The 20,878-nt window shown below is 36.4% G+C and overlaps 1 protein-coding gene across 1 annotated transcript in view; it reads left to right on the forward strand.

Moving 5' to 3' along the window:
* The window catches only part of EMSY (EMSY transcriptional repressor, BRCA2 interacting), a 46,745-nt gene that overhangs the window by 6,983 nt on the left and 18,884 nt on the right, over nucleotides 1-20,878 (forward strand). Inside the window, 5 exon segments of the mRNA XM_086883425.1 lie at nucleotides 939-1,114; nucleotides 2,358-2,510; nucleotides 11,941-12,200; nucleotides 16,608-16,872; nucleotides 18,909-19,175. Coding sequence (XP_086739551.1) covers nucleotides 939-1,114; nucleotides 2,358-2,510; nucleotides 11,941-12,200; nucleotides 16,608-16,872; nucleotides 18,909-19,175 — 1,121 coding nt within the window.

The following is a 20,878-nucleotide window of genomic DNA, read 5'->3' on the forward strand; positions in this document are numbered from 1 at the left end:
ACTCATTGGGAAAGCCTACTTTGCTAGTTTTTGTATCCTTTATTTTTTGTTTTTAAAATGTATTTTTACCTCAGCTTTTGTACCTCTCTTTATATAATAAGCATATGTATGAGGAATGCTGAAGCATATCAAGATTTAACAACAGAGCAGATACTCTGCATTTTACAAACTACTTCTTAGTAGTTCTTGCTGCAACTTGCTTGAAATATTTCATGTGAGAAGTTATTTTTTAGAATATATTAATACATTAAATGGGTTGATTTGCTTAAAAACATTACAACATTGAAAAATAATTTGCCATTTTGGTTTTGCTGATTTGACAAATGACTCATGTAAAACAGTCAAAAATATTTCTCCATCTAGATAAGAACAGTGTTTTTATGAAACATTTTAGTGTGGGTGTAAATACTAAGGTTAAGAGCAAATTAGAGCAAAGACTGCTTGCTCTTTAGAAAGATACTTAGGGTGTGTTTAAATAATCTCAGGTTCTGTCACCTTTTTTGGGACTAATTTAATAAGCATTAGAAACTCTTCTGTTCAGGCAAAACAAAGTTTGCCTTAGAAGCTGAAAATCCATTTCAATAGTCTTTTATCATATCTGTTTGGTTTCTTGGTATTTTTGTAATCTAGAAGTAGAGAGTATACCAACTGTACCTGAATAGTAGCTAACCTAATGTGGGAGGTTTGAGTATGGTGTTTACACACTTCTGGCCCTTGAACAGCTCTGTAAAACAAAACAACAAAAAATCAACTCTGCAGTTTAAAATGGGAGGTTTTTTATATCAGGTGACAAAATTGCAAGGGCTTTCATGAAATAAAGTTGAGTATTAGTATTCTAGTGTATCTTAAACTTGCACTGTTGGGGAAAAAAATGTACTTAAGATACTGAGTATTTGGAAACTCGTCAAAATACTTACAGAACATTCATTTCTGTTTAGTATGTCTGGACCAAACAGCTCTTCCGAGTGGTCCATAGAAGGTCGTCGACTGGTACCACTGATGCCACGGCTTGTTCCACAAACAGCTTTTACTGTTACTGCAAATGCTGTTGCCAATGCAGCCATTCAGCACAATGTGTCTCTTCCAGTTCCTGCAGAAACTGGAAACAAAGAAGGTGAGAGAAAGATGGGATTCTGCTGCAATCTATGGGAATGTAAAAACAATGTCACAGTAGAAATTGGTGTCTTAGATTTAAAATGTTAAATATTAAATATTTTAAAGTGTTAAAATATTAAAGATATTTTTTTGAGTCCAGGTTGGATGGGGCTTGGAGCAACCCAGTCTAGTGGAAGGTGTCTCTGCTGATGGCAGGGGGTGAGCTTTAAAATTCCTTCCACCCCAAACCATTCTATGAAGCTATGAAAAAGAATCCCAATCTTTCTTATCAAACATTATTCATAGAAATATAAAATATCCCTTTTTTTTAAGGTACCTTTGTGGTATTTGCAGCATTAATCTGACTGCTTTGTGTTACTTACACTCTAGCAACTGAAATATGAAAACAACCCTGTTTGTCAGGAAATGACATTCACTGATTACTTCTTCAGCTTGGTAACTTTAAAAACTTGGACTAATAGCTAGATTTTGTAAAGTTCTGTAAGTGATGAAAGTTGTTTCAGAATGTTTTAAGAATGCAAATAGGTTTTGGTGAAAGTCAAGAAAATACTGCTTTGTGTTTCTTCCTTCATATTAAATGTACTATGGTAACAACTAAAAAGGTTGCTTTCTGCTTTCCCTATGATTTTTAAATAATGGTTCTACATATTCCAACTAGCTTGGCTGAGCAGTCTTGAATTAGGCTTCATACAACTGAGAATGTGTAACACTTGAAACAAGCTGTTTCAAGGTTTTGTGAGAAATACTGTATCACTGTGCTACTACTTAAAAGCAGTGGTTTAAAAAAGCTGATTAGCACAATCAGTTCTTCACTACTGAAGGAATATTTTGGTTTTTTCAGCTGATGTTACTGTTGAGGCAGTAACACCTCTATCAGTAACTAATCTAGATGTGATCACTGACAGAAAAGCAAAAACATCAACATACTGAATTAATACTAAAATTAAACATAATAACAAATTATAAAGTAAAACAAAGATTAATACAAAAAAAATCTCACATTGGCAGCACAGATTTTTGGGGATGGGAGTTTAGATTTTTGTGTCATCTTTGAAGACCATTAATTCCATGGCCAGGCTTAGCTTAAACTGGGGAGTATTCTGCAGTAACAGGTATGCAGAGGCAAATGCACAGATAATGACCCAGTAAGTCTTTGGCTTCCATTTCAGTTGTAAAACTAGTGATAGAATAATGGGTTTCTGCACTTCAGTTATATGGAAGGTGTCTTTTCTCCTCTTCAGTGGTGGTTTGCTATTCCTACACAAGTACCACTTCAACCCCAACATCTACCCCTGTTCCAAGTGGCAGTGTAGCAACAGTGAAGTCCCCCAGACCTGCCAGTCCAGCCTCCAATGTAGTCGTCTTGCCAAGTGGAAGTACTGTTTACGTCAAAAGTAAGTGATACTAGCAACTGATTAACAAAAGAGAAAGAAAGGGACAGCGTGGCTGAAGCAGAAACCAAGTTAAACACTCCAACATTGGGCAAGTCATTTTAAGGCCTTTGTGCCTTCATTTATTTTAGAGAATTAATTTATTGCTTCCCTTTTTCAGATAAATAGTGTTCAGGATTAATCCACTACTGCAAAGTGCTGCAAAGAGCACTAAAGCTACAAGAACAACAAAAGAAAAATATTTTGATTATTAAATATAGGAATTTCTGTATATCAGTGAATTTCTGATCCATCTTATTGAGAACTAATGCATAGTAGTCACTTACTTAAATTAGAAAAAGTCCAGCTTTTCCTCTTTCACAGTTGACATAGAACTTTTTTTATTTTTGGATGCCATTTGGCAAGGGTTTGTGCTTACATACTATGTCTGGCCATTTTGAGATTTACCTGGAAGTCAGTCTTAGTGAGGCTCGTGTTCCTCGGCAGAAAAAGGTTTCCCCTGTGAAAACTTCATATTAATTCCTGCCAGGGAACCATCTTCAGGTATTTAAATCTGGAAATCCAGGACATAGAACCTAAAAAGAGTCTTGTTTCTTGAGTGTCCCCATGTATGTGTCCCCATCTTTGGATAATAAGTCAGCTAGTTCTAAAAGCAGATTAAGTTCTCATATATATGCCCTCATCATGGGTAATTTCATTTTACTGTTAAAATATTTCCTTCAGTTCTTATTTGAATCTGTCAAAACAAAATGTAAAGATTAATAGTGAAGTAGATAAATTCTATTTTTATGATTGCTCTGTATACCTTTAATATTTTAAAAGTTACATTGAGATGAGAATAATGTGGGATGGGACCACCATGCTATTTAAGATGATTTATTGCTCAAATAAGCCAGATGAGATATCAGTCTCAAAGGTGTGAGATTTGGAGAGAAGCAACAAGTCAGCCATAGCTCAAGGTAGTAATGGGTTTCTTCCTCACATAGCAATATATAACATTTTGGTCCAATAGACAGTTAACACAAAACTTGTTTCTGATTAATAATAACCTATTAGCTTTGCCTAATTTTGCTGCACTGCATCTGTCTTTCAGGCAATAAACTGATAGATCACGTACAAACACACCTGTTAATTAAACCCTTCAGTGTCAGTAGAAGTTTCCATTTTTCTGTTTCCCACATCTCCCCTCTCTCTGCACTAAAAAATTATCTTTACAGAGCCAAGGAGCTCTAATTCCTGAAGTTCAGTGCAAGATAAGGCGTCTACCATTCTCATATACTTACTGGAGCAGTAGTGGATAAGCATAAAGTGTCTAAACCTGAAGCATTAGCTAAAGTCACTCAAACATTGGTTCTAGACTAGCTACACTACTAAAGACAAACAAAGCAAAATTTAAACTTAACAGTTGATTGAACTCCATATTTCTCTAAGGTTATCTTTTGGTAAAAGGTTCTTTTCTCAAATTTCTCATTTTCAAGCAAATTTTTTAGCATATTCTTTTTTTTTGTTTCTTCCCAATCTTATTCATGGACTAACCAAGGATAAAATACAAAGTTATTCTGTGCACATTCAATTTTTAAAAAAAATTGGACATCTTCAGATTCTTTTGCAAATTCCTTCTTATATTCTTCTTCAAGAATAGGAAGGCAAGGGCTAATACCACACTTGTCCCAAAAAAGCTTTACAATATTCCTATTTTTTATACCCTTTTCATTGATATAAAACCCAAGGTTCACAGCTTTACAAATGGAACAAAAATAATGTCCAGTGTCCTCCAGGGAAATGAAAAGATGGCTCTTGTTTTAGGGTCCAAATGGTTGAGACTCCAGATGTGCTGTTTAAGTAGGCAAAAGTCTATTAGCTGAAAACGCTGATCCTTAACATCACTGAATGTTCTTTCAAATCCTGAAACAGGGAATAACTGAAGAAAAGTAGTAGAGACACAACTTTATGATGATAACATAAAACTCCTGTTGGCAAACTGTCTGTGTAGTTTTCAGACATAACTGTATCTTACCTGTCTTACTTCTGGTCTTGTTTTGACTACAAAGATTGTATGGTGACATCTCTGTTCGCTGGGTCTCATGTTTTCAGAGGTGGTCAGTGTCTGGTCAGAGGAATGGGTGACTCTTGAACCTGCTAGTAAAACACAGGCATACCTCTTCTTAAAGTTAATGAATCATTTAGGTTTAACTGTGGTACACTTAATTGTGAATTCAGATTTTATTAACTTTCCTAATTTTTTTGTGTAAATATTTCATTATTCAAAATGAATTGTGTTCCAAATTTCTAATTTACATACTACATTAATTGAATATTCTTAGGGCATTGATTCCTTTTGCTTTTAACTGGGATGTACTTCTTTTATCATGTACATGAATATCAACACAAAACTATACACATAATGAATGAAAACTTGCAGTAGTTAGAAATTAATTGGATAATAAACATGATTAATAACACACATTATTAGCCACTAAAATTCTGTACCAGCATCTCAGAGTCTGCTAACAGCTGATGAACCTCAAATCAGTGAAGGATTGGATAACCACCTCCAGAAATGATTCTCCCAGCCCACTTCAAAATTGATCCAGCTGTCATATTTAATAGGGTCAAATTCCAAGTCAGAAGTGACTCGAATATTGATTTGATGCAGAAAACATCTGAATTCTTGGCAAACATTCCATCCAGGTAAAGTTAAGGCCTGGCCTTGGCCTAGGCCTTAAACTGGAAGGATGTTTCTTAACTAATTTTCAAAACAAGGTTCTTAATAATAGCAGCTATGAGATGCTTAAAGCACAGCAAACAGTTGTAGTGCATTTGTGTAAAGCAAATTATTAGAAATCTTAGGCAACAGACCAATAGAACTATCTAGCAGTTGGTTTAATCTGAAGTTTCTCTCATGGTAGCTGACTTTCATCAACAATGCATTTTCCTGGAATTCTGGAAGCACTAAAAAACAATAAAGCTACACTGGATCAAGCAGTAGCAAGCCTTGTTAAACAAGGGAAGGAGTTAAAGAGCAAGAAAACCCTGTACAGGAACAGCTGTATAACTTGTTCAAGGAGATGCATCTGCAGTTAGAAAACAAAAAGATCTCAAATGACACATGTCTTAAAGGTAATTACACAAAAATTGTAAAGCATATGAAAAGCTGGCTATAAATAGTGATAATACCTTATGAATAATACCTATAAAAATTAGTGAATTCACATCATGCAATCAATATATCAGTGACAGCAGTCTTAAGAAGTTGAGATAACACTTCTTTAGATCTTCATGTATCTATGACAGTAAGGTGAAACAAAGCAAAACACTAGAACAGCTCACAATTAATAACTGTCACAATATAGAACCATCAGTCACTTTTCTGAGCTATCTATAGGGGACAAAAACAGCAGAGATTGTTACAAATAATAGAACCTTCAATGAAATCAAGGGTGTAACAGACTGTATATTTTTCCATCTGCAAGCAGTTGTTTATCAGTGTTTCGTCACAACTATCTCAGTCATAATCATCTTATCTCTAAAAGAAAACAACTATACTCCACAGTTTAAATAAGCATCCTTTAACAAAGCTTGAGACAATTTAGATTAAACACCTAATTTAATATGAATGAAATTTGACAGAAATCTTAAACATTACTCAGACCTAAACATATTGAAACTTAACTTTGCTTAAGTCTATCAACACTTAATTTGTATCAAATGAAAACATAACTCATTCGGACTCTATTATTACAAAAAAGGCAACTGAAAGTTTGGTATGTAACTTCTGAATATAACATAGCAGCAACATGGATTTACTATAGAGATTTTAAAGATGTGACAAATACATTATGATTTTATGTAATTTGGCCTTGAGAATAACCCATAGTAACTGCAGGTATTATTGAAAATACTCATTCTCAGTAGGAATTTTTCTTAAATTCTTAATTTAATTCTTAAATTTTTCTTAAAATTCTGAAAGGCTTAAGTTTATTAGGACTTGTAAAGTACAGTTTTACTAGAGAAAAACCACAACGATGCAGGGTTTGGCAAATTACCATTCAGCTTTTGTAGCACTTTGCAGAAACATCAAGTTCAATTTTTAATTAAAATCCGAAGTCCAGATAGGTATATATGCTGTCACATGTGTTTTTATAGCAAAAAGATTCACAATTACCTTATTAAAATTGTGGAAAAAACAAGCAAACAGGTAATATATGGTTAACTTAACTTTGTCTTCTTGTTCAGCGAAATTTTCCTCGCTAATTATTTTTTAAACCGTGAATGTCTTCTGTAGATAGCATTTATGAGAAGGTTGTTTTATAAGTAGCTGTAAATCAATATTTTGACATTAGGTTTTAAAACCGATTACTTCAAGGTAACTTTTTAATTCTGTTAATATTTACTCTAAACATTTCTAAAGAGGGGTTTTTTGAATTTTCTAAGAGGTCACAGTAACCTCTCCAGTAAAACTGTAAAACCACAAGAAGTTGTAATTACTTAAAAACACAGAATTAATTCTAAAAGGGTATATAAAGACATTCTAAGAAAACAATCATGACTTTTTAACAAACTGGATACTATCCTGGTGCTTCTTCTTGGAGAGGGAGCGGGGGGGCAGAGTGGCCCTGCTGCAGTTATCTCTAGAAGGTTTATCACCATCCCACACAAACACTCACAGAGAGGAAAAATGGGGAGGAAAAAACCCCACAGAGTTAACTTTAAGAAATGCATTTCTTTCAATATAGTCTTATCTCTCATTGTTTGCAGACAGAGGGAAAAGGAACAATTTTACAAAAACAGGCAATGTTAAGTGGAGAGCAGTGGCAGCCATTACAGCTTCTTCATCAACCTTTAATTACAGTAATGAATTGCAAACTAGATGCAGTTAGCGATTTTTTTTGGCTATTTTGTCTCCCTTTGAACCTGCCTGAGCCACCATGGCTTTTCCCAAGTGTTGCTGTAATTGTGGATATTTGTCCAGTGTGGCCTTGGAGCTTCTTCTGCAGCAGCTCTGCCATGGGGGTGCCTCTGCTCTCTGTGCACACTCCAGTGCTCCCCCATGCCCCCCTGGATTGGGTGGAAACCAATCTAAATCTGGCTTCTTTTCAAAGGTAGAGTTAATATCTTGCTCCTGTATGTCCACAATCAATTTAAAAGCATTGGATATCTCCTTTTTTACTTATCTCTTACTCTCCCCCCCTCTTTAAGGGTGGCATAGCCAGGAATGCTGTCTTTACCTCCCAGCAGTGGCACGTAAAGATGGCTGCTGCTGTGAGACAGGTAGAACTACGGGGTTCACAGCCTGTGTAGATTGCTCATTAATGATCTTAATTAACAAAAAGTATGGAAAAAGCAGCGAAGGTAGCCGATCTCCAACAGCATTCCAGAGAAACTTTTTAAAGGCTGACTCGAGGTCCCTATCAAGCCAATTCCACTGCATCCAAATGAAAGTCTCTTAATTCTTGATTAGTTGTTATAGCATAATTACTTCTTATCAATTTCTTTGATTTATAATAAACATTCCTCTTTTGCTTTGAAATTTTGTGTCCCATCCTAAGTTCCCCAGTCCTCACCTGACTTCTTGTCAGATGATGAAAATGAGCACTCCTTTCACCCTTGTGCAGCGAGAGACTGTGTAGGCTTCCTTTCAGCCTTTCTTCAGTGTATGTTGCAGTCTTCCTTTCAGAATAAAGCTTTATTCCCAGGATAGCATCCACTGGGGCTTTCTTGACTTGTGATTCCCAGCATTCAACCTCACAGAGGCACCACATTGTCAAGATGAAAATAATGAGGGATGGGGCCGCCATGCTATTTAAGATGATTTATTGCTCAAATAAGCCAGATGAGATATCAGTCTCAAAGGTGTGAGATTTGGAGAGAAGCAACAAGTCAGCCATAGCTCAAGGTAGTAATGGGTTTCTTCCTCACATAGCAATATATAACATTTTGGTCCAACAGACAGTTAACACAAAACATGTTTCTACTTAATAACCTATTAGCTTTGCCTAATTTTGCTGCACTCCGTCTGTTTTCCAGCCAATAAACTGATAGATCACACACACATCTGTAAATCAAAGCCTTCAGTGTCAGTAGAAGTTTCCATTTTTCTGTTTCTCACAAAGTTATTTAATTGTTATTTATTAAAAATTATTATTTTTATGCTATATGTATACATCTGTGTATTTTCCAGCCTATCAGAAATGTCACATAGTACATAAATACAGTGTTACTTGAAAAAAAACATTGTTAATGGTTCTTTTAACCCATGAAACCAATTGCATTAAGGTTTTTAATTTTTCTGATCTATGCACTAAATCACTTGGCTTTAGTTTGAAAATTTAGGGGAAAATGTTCTTAACATATTAAAATTTTAATGTAGACTTTATTGAATTATTGCATGGTAATGAGTATCAATTAAGTCTGGTTACATGATACAGGGATGATATTTTTTATTGTCTGTCCCTAGATTTAATTTTTTCCCTACTTCATGTGTTTCTATTTGTTGCTACTGTTTTTATTGCCTTTTTTTAAAGGAATTGTGGGTTTTTCAGAGTATGTCACATCAGGCACATTGATTTTAACAAACCTGCTTAGGAGCAGATTCAGGAGGTCTGAGTTAAAGTCAGGACTTTGCCACTGGTCTGTGGTGTAGCCTCTTCCAAGTCACAGTCTGATTGAGCCATTAACCTTCCCATGACTGCTTCCTTACTTAGCAAGTGTGAGTTACAGTCAAAGCTGTATTACCTGTAACTAAATGTCCATGGAATACTTTGTATGAAAATTTCTAACATGAAATTATAGGAATAATATTCTTGCAAAAACCCAGCAGTGAAAACAGGAGGTGAAATGAGCTGTACTTAACATAAAATAACGCTCTGCTAGTTTAATGTTACTTTTTTACGTCTTGATTGATTGGGAGTTGATGGGTTTTTTTGTGTATGAGGTCCACAAATGAAGTTTTTTGTTATTTCTTGGTGCCCCACCAAAATAACAACTGTGTCCTAACATGCTATCTGCATGTGGATTTTGGATTTAAATGGATTCTGAGATTTTTAAATTACTGCACATGGTCAGTATGATTAGTGTACTTACAGTAATACTTAGGAGCCTGTCCATAATAAACCTTAAAGTTATGTAATCAAACCTCTGCTTTATAGAGGGAGATCACCATGAGGCTTATTCAGGGGCATAAAGTAAATTATTTATTAGAGCTTTGAAATTGGGTTTTGTGGATCCACACTTCACTTGTACTGCTAAAACCAACTAAAGCTACATTTTTTTGGAAGAGAAGTTTGCTTCTCTTCCCTAGTTAAGTTTCCTGTCTGTGTAGATACAGCTGTCTGCCTTTGGATGTGTAGGTGCAAATGAGCTTCTGCTCCTGCTGAGAGAGAATAGCATTTTTCAGAAACTGACTGTTGTGGTGCTGGGCAGTTTCTTGTCCATGCTAGTTCTTGCATCTTCACTTTCAGAATGCCAGAATATTTAGTAATCTTAATTAGAGATTGGCCATAGTTAGATCTTGTCCCTAATTAGAGATTGACTACCAACCAAGTTTGCTTTTTTGTGAGATTGCTTTTTGCTGTGATGATATTCTTTGTCTTTAAGCTCCAGGCACATGGAACAATATTTTCACTCATCTTTTGCACAGGCAGGATTGTATCTGTTCAGTTTGTCTCTGATTGTTTTTATTTTTAAATTTTTTGACACAGGTTAACAAGGTATGCATAAATAACAGGGTTGCAGATTTGTCAAGGTTGGGAGAGACCTTCAAAATCATCTAGTCCAACCATCAACCCAACAACATCTTAATCACCTCTAAACTATTTCCCCAAGTGTCTCATTCAGATACTTCCTGGGCACTTCCAGACTGTCGTCTCCCTGGGCAAGCCTGACTACTCTTCCAGTGAAGTTTTTTTTTTCTAATATCTAATCTGGATCTCCCCTGGCACAATTTGAGGCTATTTCTTCTTGTCCTGTCACTTGTTAGCTGGGAGAAGAGCACAACCCTTATCTGGCTACACCCTCCTGTCAGAGAACTGAGAGCAAGAATGTCCCCCCATAACCTCCTTTTCTCCAGTCTGAGCCTCCCCACCCCACCTTCCTCAGCTGCTCCTGATGCTCCAGACTCTTCCCCAGCTCTGTTCCCGTCTCTGGATGTGGTCCAGCACCTCAATGTCTCTCTTGTCAGGAAGTACCCAGAAGTGATCCCAGGATTGGAGGTACTTCAGCAGTGCCCAGCATAGGGAATGGTCACTGCCCTGGTCCTGCTGCCACACCAGTGCTGGTACAGGCCAGGTGTCATTGGCCTTGCTCACCTGGGCACATCTGGCTCATATCCAGCCAGCTATTGAGCAGCATTCCCAAGTCCTTTCCTGCTGGGCCACCCTTAAGCCACTCTGCCCCCAGCCTTTGTCTCTGCATGGGGTGGTTGTGATCCAAGGACCAGGCACTTGGCCTCATTGAACCTTAGTGCATGGATCCAGCTTGTTCAGATCCTTCTGTAGAGCCTTCCTGCCTTCAGTGCTACCAGGTAGTTGTAAGGTTTGCAAGGTTATTAACCTGTGTCTTTCTGTAATCTAGACTTGTGTCTTTCTGTAATTTATGGATCTGTAGCCTACTTTGGCAAGTTTCATAATGGATTTAAGATCCTTTAATCATGCTGTTTTTCTTTGCTGAGCTGAATATTGCAGCAGATTTTTTTTTCTATGTGTGCAGTACATGATTGTGAGGAAGAAAGAACTCTTTTGAGCCTGGACTTCTTTAGTTTTTCATGATTGTGTGTTAGGTACCATTTTATATTTGTTGCACAAAATGCACCAAAGAAGGCAAAAACTGATGAAGTGAGGATTGCCCTTCACAGTTAAACTATATAGTACAAAAAAAATGTATCTCAAGATGTTGTCTTGAACTGAAAGGTAGAAGGGTACTGCCTTTAAGTTAAGAATAAATATAACATGACAATAGGTGAAAAAGCTGAAGTCTAAGGAAACTATAGGGGGTTAAACTTTGATAGTCCAGTTGCTGTGAACAAAACCACCACCAAAAAAACCCCAAAATACTGTAAAGTTTTAAACTAAGATATGTGTGACATGATCCAAATCCCCTTGTGTGTGTAGTCTCACTAGTCAAGCTTCTGTAGGCATAATGAAAACCCTGTACTGTCTCTTATGTTCTTTTAATCACTCAAACTGAAAGAAGTAAACTGAGTAGCTTAGGGTTTTGGGCTCTGATTCATGTCACTGTGAGTGTGGCCCGTATCAAGGACTAAGAGCATCTGAGGTGTGATACAGCTTGGTTGTGACCATAAGATGAAATTTATACTTTATTTCTTTTTGTCTTACTTGAAAGAGGGTGTAAGACTCAAAAGGGATGTAGTGTTTCAGAAAGCACTGAGATCTGCAGACAGGGGAAACATAATTTAGAAAAAGTATTTCTTTTCCAGGTGTCAGCTGCTCAGATGATGATGAAAAGCCCCGCAAAAGACGGCGAACAAATTCTTCTAGTTCTTCCCCTGTTCTCCTGAAAGAAGTCCCGAAGGCAGTGACTCCTGTCACTAAAACTATCACAGTGCCTGTAAGTGGGAGCCCCAAAATGAGTAATATAATGCAGAGCATTGCCAACTCCTTACCACCACACATGTCGCCTGTGAAAATAACCTTCACTAAGCCCTCAACACAGACAACAAACACCACAACACAGAAGGTATGTGGGGGAAGCTGCCAAATGTTACTTTACTCTGATTTTATCAATGAATAAGATGTGATGTTTGACTCTTCCTTTCTGTGATCTGACTAGCTGTTTTTTAAGGATTGCACTTGGGATAAGTTAATCCCTCTTTAAAACGAACAAAGGGAAAACCAAACTCGTGTATGAATTTAGTTCACCTGTGTGTGAAAGGACCTGGATTGACAGCCGTGGAGACTGAAGCCCTCTTTTTATCCACAGAACAGGTACAGCACAGGCAGCGGGAGTGCAAGCTTCCCCCAGACTGCCCCACCAATGTGCCTCAACCCTGACCTGAAGGGACCACTTCTAGGGATGAGAGGGGATTCAGTCTCCATGCTCATTCAATTCTTGGCCTGTCTGGTGAGACTGCCAACAAGGTTACCAGTTAGTACCATTTGTGGTGTTGGGTTTTGTGATATGGACACTAGTCCACTGAGAACTGGATCACATAGGCCACTGAACAGCCTTCAGATGGTAACAACTGTTGGTCAAAGGTAATCTTTCTTATTTCTATTTTCCTTATTTATAATTATTCTTTGCAGTAGTAGAATTCCAGGAGAGGTAGCATGGGCTTTCCCTTGCCAAGCCTTTTATATAGAGACTGGTGTTTTGGGGTCTATAACACTTACTCTTGGAGCTGGTTGAAGTCCGGGGGGCTTTATTTTCCATTCAGTATTAGTGTGCCATTTATCATTCTACATTAACAGTGTTATAGTGGTCAAAATCAGTTGCATTATTTCAGCAATATTTCTAGCTTTTGCCACAGTGGAGTGTGCAGAAAAGGTCTTCCTCGTTTAAATTTTATATTGGACTTAGATTTTTAAGTGCCTAATCTATGGCATGAATGTATTACCATTCTTTAGGTGGCATTTCAGTTGTGTCTATTTTCCTGTTCTTAAGATTTAAAAAAAGATGAATGGTTTAGACCAAGTTCATTCTTGGTACAGCTATTAATTACAACAGATTTCAGGGAGAGGTAGGGTCTCTGTGGAATTAATTTTGCCTTGATATCAGCAGACTTACAGCAGGCTGGCCACTAAAAAGCATCTTTTTCCAGCTATGAGAGTTTGACTATTGAGCTCAAACCTTTGCATGGTATTTGTCCTACTAGTCTTCTTAGTTGCTTTATGACTCTCTTCGGATTAGCAGAGTTCCTGTGACTTGATTTTTGGAAACTTTAAAATCAAGTAAGATTAACTGAAATAATGTGCAATAAAGATCTTGCTTTCTGACCTCTTCCCACTCCAGGGAAGATGTTTTTATTTGATTTACCATTCTTTAATAGTGTCTTTAATCAAATTTCATCTCTGAATACATAAGTGTATGAGAGAAATCCATGAGTGAGCATAAACCATCAAATTAAATTCACTGCAGGCAGCTACTGCAGCGCTTAACCTATCCATCGTGTTGCACATTAAGGTTATAATTTGTGCAGGAAGAATTCTTTTGCCTTAAACATCTGTAGGATTGTATTTAGTGTGATACTATATATCATGGAAGTTAAAGATGGAGTGTGCCAAGCCTCCAGAAGAGTGGACTGTTGATAGGACCTTTCCTGCAGTTATGCCTCTCCACTTATTCTGACATGGAGATTTTTGAGTTCGCTTTGCATTCTATTATTTAACTGTCTTACTAATCTGCAGTTACAGGAGAATCAGTGCCTGTTTTGTTAGGCAGCCAGAGTAGTGTTTGTATCTGAACTTGTCACAGTGTCCTCTTTTATTTGATTTATATATGCCAAAATACATAACTGGATGATTTTGGTGGGAGAAATCCCCTTTTGTAGTTTTAAATTAAAAGTCAGTCTTGTTCATTCATATCCAACAGCACATTTCCAATTTGAATGTAAGTTGTTAGATATGAATGAAATTCTTTTTTTCTGCTTGCCAGCTCTTTGAATTATTCTGGTATTTTAGTAGGTTGGAGGAAGAGGTGTCGTAACAACTAATAATGTCACAGCTCCAGTTTCTGGATTCTCTTGTAATAGACTCATCTGTGTAGGACACGGAAGGAATCTAGCTAGTGAAGTTTCAGGCAGTTACAATAACCTTATTTTTTCAGGGATTAAGTTTTGACATATCTCAAAATAGAGCTGACAGGACTAAATTCAGGACATGTTGGGAATTAGATTTTGCTGTAACAATTAAAACCAATAAAATTGTGTGTGTGTGTGTTTAAAGTCAAGTTTCTCTGCTGTAAAACATAGAATTCAGTTTTAGTATTCATGATGAGATTATTTGGATAATTTCAACAAACATGTCAGAATAGTATTTCAGGAATATAGTGGTTGTGATTTGAATTTTAATACTTCAATTTTTACCTGAATTTTATGTTTTCTGGATATGCTTTATACATGAAGATTACTGAACTTTGCTCTGCTCTGTTAATTTTGAAAGACAAGATAGAACAGACAGACACAAACCTGCTTAGTCATAGTATAGCAGTCACTGTTGAACTGTAATACTTTACAGGCTTTATTCCTTCCTTGATTAAATAAAGAAATTTTTAGTGATAATTTTGGACTTAAGGAAGTGCAGTGGTCTACAGGAGCTGCAATTATGCCAAGATTCATTCTACATATCTGTACTTAGTTGGGATGCTGAACTTGCCCTGTTGTAGTATAGTTTATATTCACGCTAACCTATAATCCGCCTTTTTAAATTTCAAGTTGTCCTTTGACTATGTTCCTAGATTAGTTGCCCTGGGTGGAATGGAGCTGACCCTAAAATTCAGACAGTTGGAAGTATTCGTAATGTTAACTGACAGTTTTGGAAACAGGATAAAACTCCACAGGCATATCATAGAATCTTTTTACTTCAGTTCTCATACTAGAAGAAGCTGTGTCATGTTCAGCACATCTGCATGTTTGTAGCCTCAGAGCAATTTGAGAAAGGTGTTTTGATTAAATCAAGATTAGGAAGAATGCAAAAATAAGATTGATGCAGAGAAAATGTTCTCACTGGAGAATGCAGTCAAGTAGAAAAGCAGCAGAATGTGCAAACCTTGTCCACTGGTTAGTTGTGGTCAACCTGCTTTGTAAGGTAGTGAGGTTTTGATTTTCCTCAGATCAAGATCTTAAAGGTTTATCTGAGCAGCAGAGACCATCAAACTAAGAACTGAGGCAAAAGGAGAGGCAGAACAGGCCATGGTGGTGAAATTTGCTGCTTTTATTCCATCCATGTGGTTAATTCCCATTTGTTTATTTATTTTCATTTGTCTTTAAGCAAATTATAAGCTCGTAATCTCTTGCTGCTTGATTTGTTGCTTAAATCTATTTCTGGTGTCATTATCATATTATTTCTTTATCAGACAAGGTTTCAGTAGTGCTTGGCTAGCAGTATAAGACTTTCTGTGTGAGCTGACAGGTTTTCTTTGCCCCTTTTGTACCTTATTTTTCTATCAGCTTTTGTTACATTGAATCATTAATAAGTTTAAATTTCCAAGGTTTTAATAAACAATTTTTTTGTTGGGACAACAACATTACTAAAATAATTTCTCAATATCTTCACAGGATAAACTGAAAATGTTATATTTTTGTGCTTCTTTTTCTATTTTATGTATGTATGTAAGTACAAGAAGGGACATAAAAGTTGAATGAAAGGAATTTCTTTACATAAACAGTCCCCATATTTAATACTTAATAAATGTTTAGTTTTCTAGGTCAGTTGTGTAAGGACAGACTTCTTCCGATTCTGTCACAAATTCTGTGTTTTTCTATGTCAGATCAGATTCATGGAGTCATAGTTGTAACTTGCACTGGGGTGGTGTTTATTCTCTTCAGACAAATGTTTTTTCAGACAAATCAGAAAGAATTTCTTGTTATTGAGAGCACTAAAAAAAGCAGAAATTGCTTCTAACCTAAACCATTTTTCTTTCATGGATGAAATATTGTTTACAGCCTTGTAGATCAAAAGCATTTCCCATTACTGCCTCAGCAAGTGCTTGGTAATTGTTAAAAAAAAAATCATCTATTTTCTCTTATTGCTGTTTCTTGATATTTTTGCAAGGTTTGGAAGAATGGCACTTAAAACTTGCTAGAAATCTGTTTAGTTTATCTTAAAATGGATTTCAAGCTTCGTGGCCCACTTTAATGAAGTCAAATTCATTCCTGTCTGTTTGCCTTCAGACATGAGATAATTCTACTTTAATTGGATAATAATTGTTTTATTTAAAAATCTGAATTTTAAGGAAATGTTAATTACCACTTCTTCAAAATAGCTGAAACATTTTCTTGTGAGCACATGTGATATCGACCGTCTTAAAAGCTCTTAATTAATATATATCCCTAAAACTAAATAAGCAGACAGATGTTACTGAAATTCTACGCTTTTAAATAGATGCAAGGAACAAATGAATTTCTTCTTGTTTGTTTTCTTTTTTTAGGTCATAATAGTAACCACCTCTCCAAGCTCAACTTTTGTACCCAACATCCTTTCCAAGTCCCACAACTATGCAGCAGTTACAAAACTTGTCCCAACATCAGTCATTGCCTCAACTACTCAAAAGCAGCCTGTGGTTATCACTGCTTCCCAGTCCTCTGTGGGCAGCAGCAGCAGCTGCTCCACTCCCTCCTGCACTGCAAATACTATTGCTGTGACTGCTGTAGTGTCATCCACACCATCAGTGGTTATGTCAACCGTAGCACAAGGTATGGCAATTCTCTTATAAAGGCTCTTTCATTGAGGAATTGGACTTTGCATTGAGAATGGCATTGGGGAGATGCACTTTTTGTTTACATATGAGTAAAGCACAGGACATGTGAAAGAAATTTGATGAAACTCATCCAAGAGACTCAACAAGAGTTCTTGTTGAACTGTTTTCCTCTGTACTTCAACAGTTAATGTGCAGATCCTCTTTTTAAAGAAGATGTGGTGGGGTGGTGTGACCTAGCTCTAAAACAGTATAACCTCAAAATTACTGGCTTTAAGAACTTTGTCTGGTGCATAGAAAAATATATCTTTTCAGTGTTTGAAGGTGATTGCCTCTCTAAAAGCCCAATTTACAAAGATACATAAAGTTAACATCATGTAAATACAACTTATTAACATGCCCAGATAATAATTCTGAAAGGTATTTTTATTGGTGTATTTTATCAGCTTGTGAGATTTAAAGTCTTTTATAATTAAGACCTGAGTGGGCCTGATTAAAGTTCCCAGGTTTCTGATTTCAAATTCCAGCTGTGCATACCAGCTTGACTGTTTCAGCTTCACAGCCACCAGCTAGCATTTGAAAGGGAAGCTGTGAATGAATGAATGAATGAATGAATGAATGAATGAATGAATGAATGAGCCTTAGTGAGCAGCACTTGAAAGAAAAACTGCCTGACAATGACAAGTGTCACATCACAATTTTTCCTGGTCTGTATTTTCCATTCTTGTACCATTCCACAAAACATTGGGAAGCCATATCCAGGCTGAGGAGGTATTTTCCTTTCCTATTGCTGGTGTTAATATAATCAGATATTAATTTATGGAGCAGAAGGGCTCAGAGCAGACTTTCATATTGTTTGAACTGTTGATTTTTTGTTAGGTTTGATCATGGAGGAGACTTTCATTCTAAAGTACATTAGGTGGAGTATCTCTCCAATGGTTTTTTTTCCAAGCCTGTCAGTGTCTTTGCAGAAGATGCTGGTGAAAAGTTTTGTGACGTGAACTGATAATATCTTCAAATGTAAAGTTAAAACGCATGAATGGAAAGAGCTGCCCAGGGAAGTGGTGTAATCATTTTAAATTATGCAGTGAGAAAAGGGTTGCTTATTTAGATTGCCAGAATTGTAACTTTATTATGATTTCTGTCATTATCACTGCCATCCCTCTGTTTTCCACTACAACTGGGATTTAGTTAAAAAATTACTTCATAAAATATGGACTTTGTCTGTTTAGGTACTTATGGATGTGTAACTTAGTATTGTATACAGAGACAGGTTTTGCTGTAAATGTTGTTGACAGCTATGTAGGGGAATGACAGAAATAAGTAATAAAATTTATTTGGGGGCTTTGTCTTTTCACCTTACTGCAAACTTCTTTTATTCACTTACAAGGTCACCTAACCTAACAGCACAAAACAGGTTGCCCACAGTTTTATAACATACAATTACTCGATTTTTTGTAAAATGCCAACCAACTCTTTTGCTAACAGATACTCCCAGTGTTGGTGGGTTTGATATTTGACATCCTCCTATTACCAGCTTTTTGTCATTGTGATTTTATAATTGTTGAATCACAGAATGCTTTGGGTTGAAAGGGACCTCAAAGATCTAGTTCCAGCCCCACTGCCAGGGGCAGAAACACCTTCCATTAAACTAGGTTGTTATAAATATTTATAGATATAAATATATCTATATATATTTTTTAAATACTTTCACTATAGGTATTTTGCTGTCTTAAAGCTTAAAGATGAGACTTTGAAAATATTATTGAATTATTTGTCTTACAAAAGGTGCAGAAGTAAACTGGGTTTTGTGGTCTTTCCATTAGCTGCTGTTCTGGTGCCACATTGAAAATCCATATAAGGCTCTGTTGTCTCCTAACAGAGCACTTCTGCTACATGGGAGCTTTATTTCCTCACATATATCAATGCATTTTTCAGTAGTAAAGATAATTGAAATGTAAGATTATTTTAGAAATTATAGTATCTTTCTTTCTCATTGCACTGTTGAATCTTAAACCCTTTACTCTTTCACAGGTGTATCTACATCAGCAGTTAAAGTTGCCTCTACCAGACTACCTTCCCCAAAAGGTTTGGTTGGGAATCCAACTCAGATCTTAGCACAGTTTCCCAAACAGCATCAGCAGTCTCCCAAACAGCAGCTGCACCAAGTCCAACAGGCCCAACAGCAGCAGCAGCCACAGCAGCAGCAGCTAGTGCCGTGTTCTGTAGCCCAGCAGCAGCCACAGCAATCTCAGCTGCCAGCTGGCATCAAGCCCACCATTCAGATCAAACAGGAATCAGGTAGTTGGAGTTGATCTTGGGTCACATTGATGAGGTCTGACTGCATCTCAGGAAAGTAGGGCAAAATTCTGTCCCAAAATTTGCATGGGGGAGTGGTCATGAAGGCATCATTTCCTGAGTACGGGATTTGGCTTTAAACATGAATATAAGTAGATAGTGAAGGATGTTTAAATGTTTTCAAGTAACAGTAATTAAAGAATTTGGTTCTTTCATTCTTCTTGTATAGTTCAGATATTACAGACCATGTATATATGTTTTTATCTTAGAGGTTGAGAGGTATGTAAATAACTTCAAAAAGTAGCATTGGCAACCTGAAATACACCAGTTTTCTGAAGATCCAAGAGTTCTTCAACTATATCACCTGGAAAAAGACGTTACTCCATGTTTTAATTATTTTCTTTGGTCCAGAAATCAAAACATACTTTTGAGGTGCTTGTCAAAACAAATACAGTTAAATCTGGAAGTTAGACTGGATTCTTCTCCTGACATTGATTCATTCAGCTGACTTTGGGCAAGTCATGTAATCTTTCTTTCTTGGCTTTTTGCTGCTGTAGCACACAGTTTTTATCTCAGCAAGAGCTAGTAAGAGATAAAGCTTGCAAAGTTATCCAGTTCTCAAAGAAGTGCTATAAAAGTGCAAAGTACTTTTATGTATATTAATATAAAATCAGTATTTTATTTTAATCCTGACAGTAAAATTATTATTTTATATCATACTATTTAGATCAAAGAATTAAAACAGACCATGGAAGGAAAAATAAACAGCCCTACTCCTGTCCTTTGATAAAACTACCTTTTAGATTATAGGATCATAGCTTAAGAAAAATAGGAGCTACTAATTAAGACATAAAAAAGGCTTCCAGCTACTGAACAGTATCAATATGAGCTTTATTTCCATGTCTTCTACAATGAATTTGGGCTCACTGTGCTTTTTAGTTAAAAGTTTCTTTGGAAATACCATCTGATACCAATCTTTCTGGAAGATATGAGTCAGTTTTCATGGAGACTACTTTTTGTCCAGTTTTGTGTCTGGATGATGCAAAGACTTCAATTTCTTTCAGTTTGGAGCGTACTTGCTCTGTACTGTTTTTATTGTCAGTGTAGAGAGAAGAAAACATTGAGGATGCTCCACATCTCAAGTGGACAAAATTTTTCATTTTAGAATACTTGTGTACAAATGTAAGTGCCTCATCTAGATGGGATTCATCCAGGCTGTGTATTCCATGGCATTTGACCACCACAATGCAATGCATTTGCCTCATCATGGAACAGATCATAAGATGCACATCTCCTGGCTGTACTTTTGAACAGATGTTGTGAATCTGCTAGTTTGCAACTGAGAAATGAGTTTCACAGAGGTACCATTCCCCACTACAAAATGGAGAGAGGGAGCAGGATCCTGGAAGTACTAAAGTGCCCTCATCCTTCATTCTTTCTCATTCTGGTCATAGCTTAAGCCAATTTTCTTTGTGGCTTTAAGATAACCAGTAAATCACGGGGAAAGAAAGCAGTTTATTTAAAGTAACCTTCCCCAATCAGTGTCACAGTTGCTTCCTTACAGTCACTAATACTCCTTGTACAGAAATGTTCTTTAATTTATTCAGATTGGTGAAGTTTGTCTAGGCTTATGACACATTAGGATTTACCAACTGAATTGATTAATTATTTTGCTTCTAGATGGTTCATTGTATATGAACCAATTC

The sequence above is a fragment of the Cyanistes caeruleus genome, chromosome 3 (genome assembly GCF_971803275.1).
Source record: "Cyanistes caeruleus chromosome 3, bCyaCae1.hap1.1, whole genome shotgun sequence".
In the NCBI taxonomy this organism is placed as follows: Eukaryota; Metazoa; Chordata; class Aves; order Passeriformes; family Paridae; genus Cyanistes; species Cyanistes caeruleus.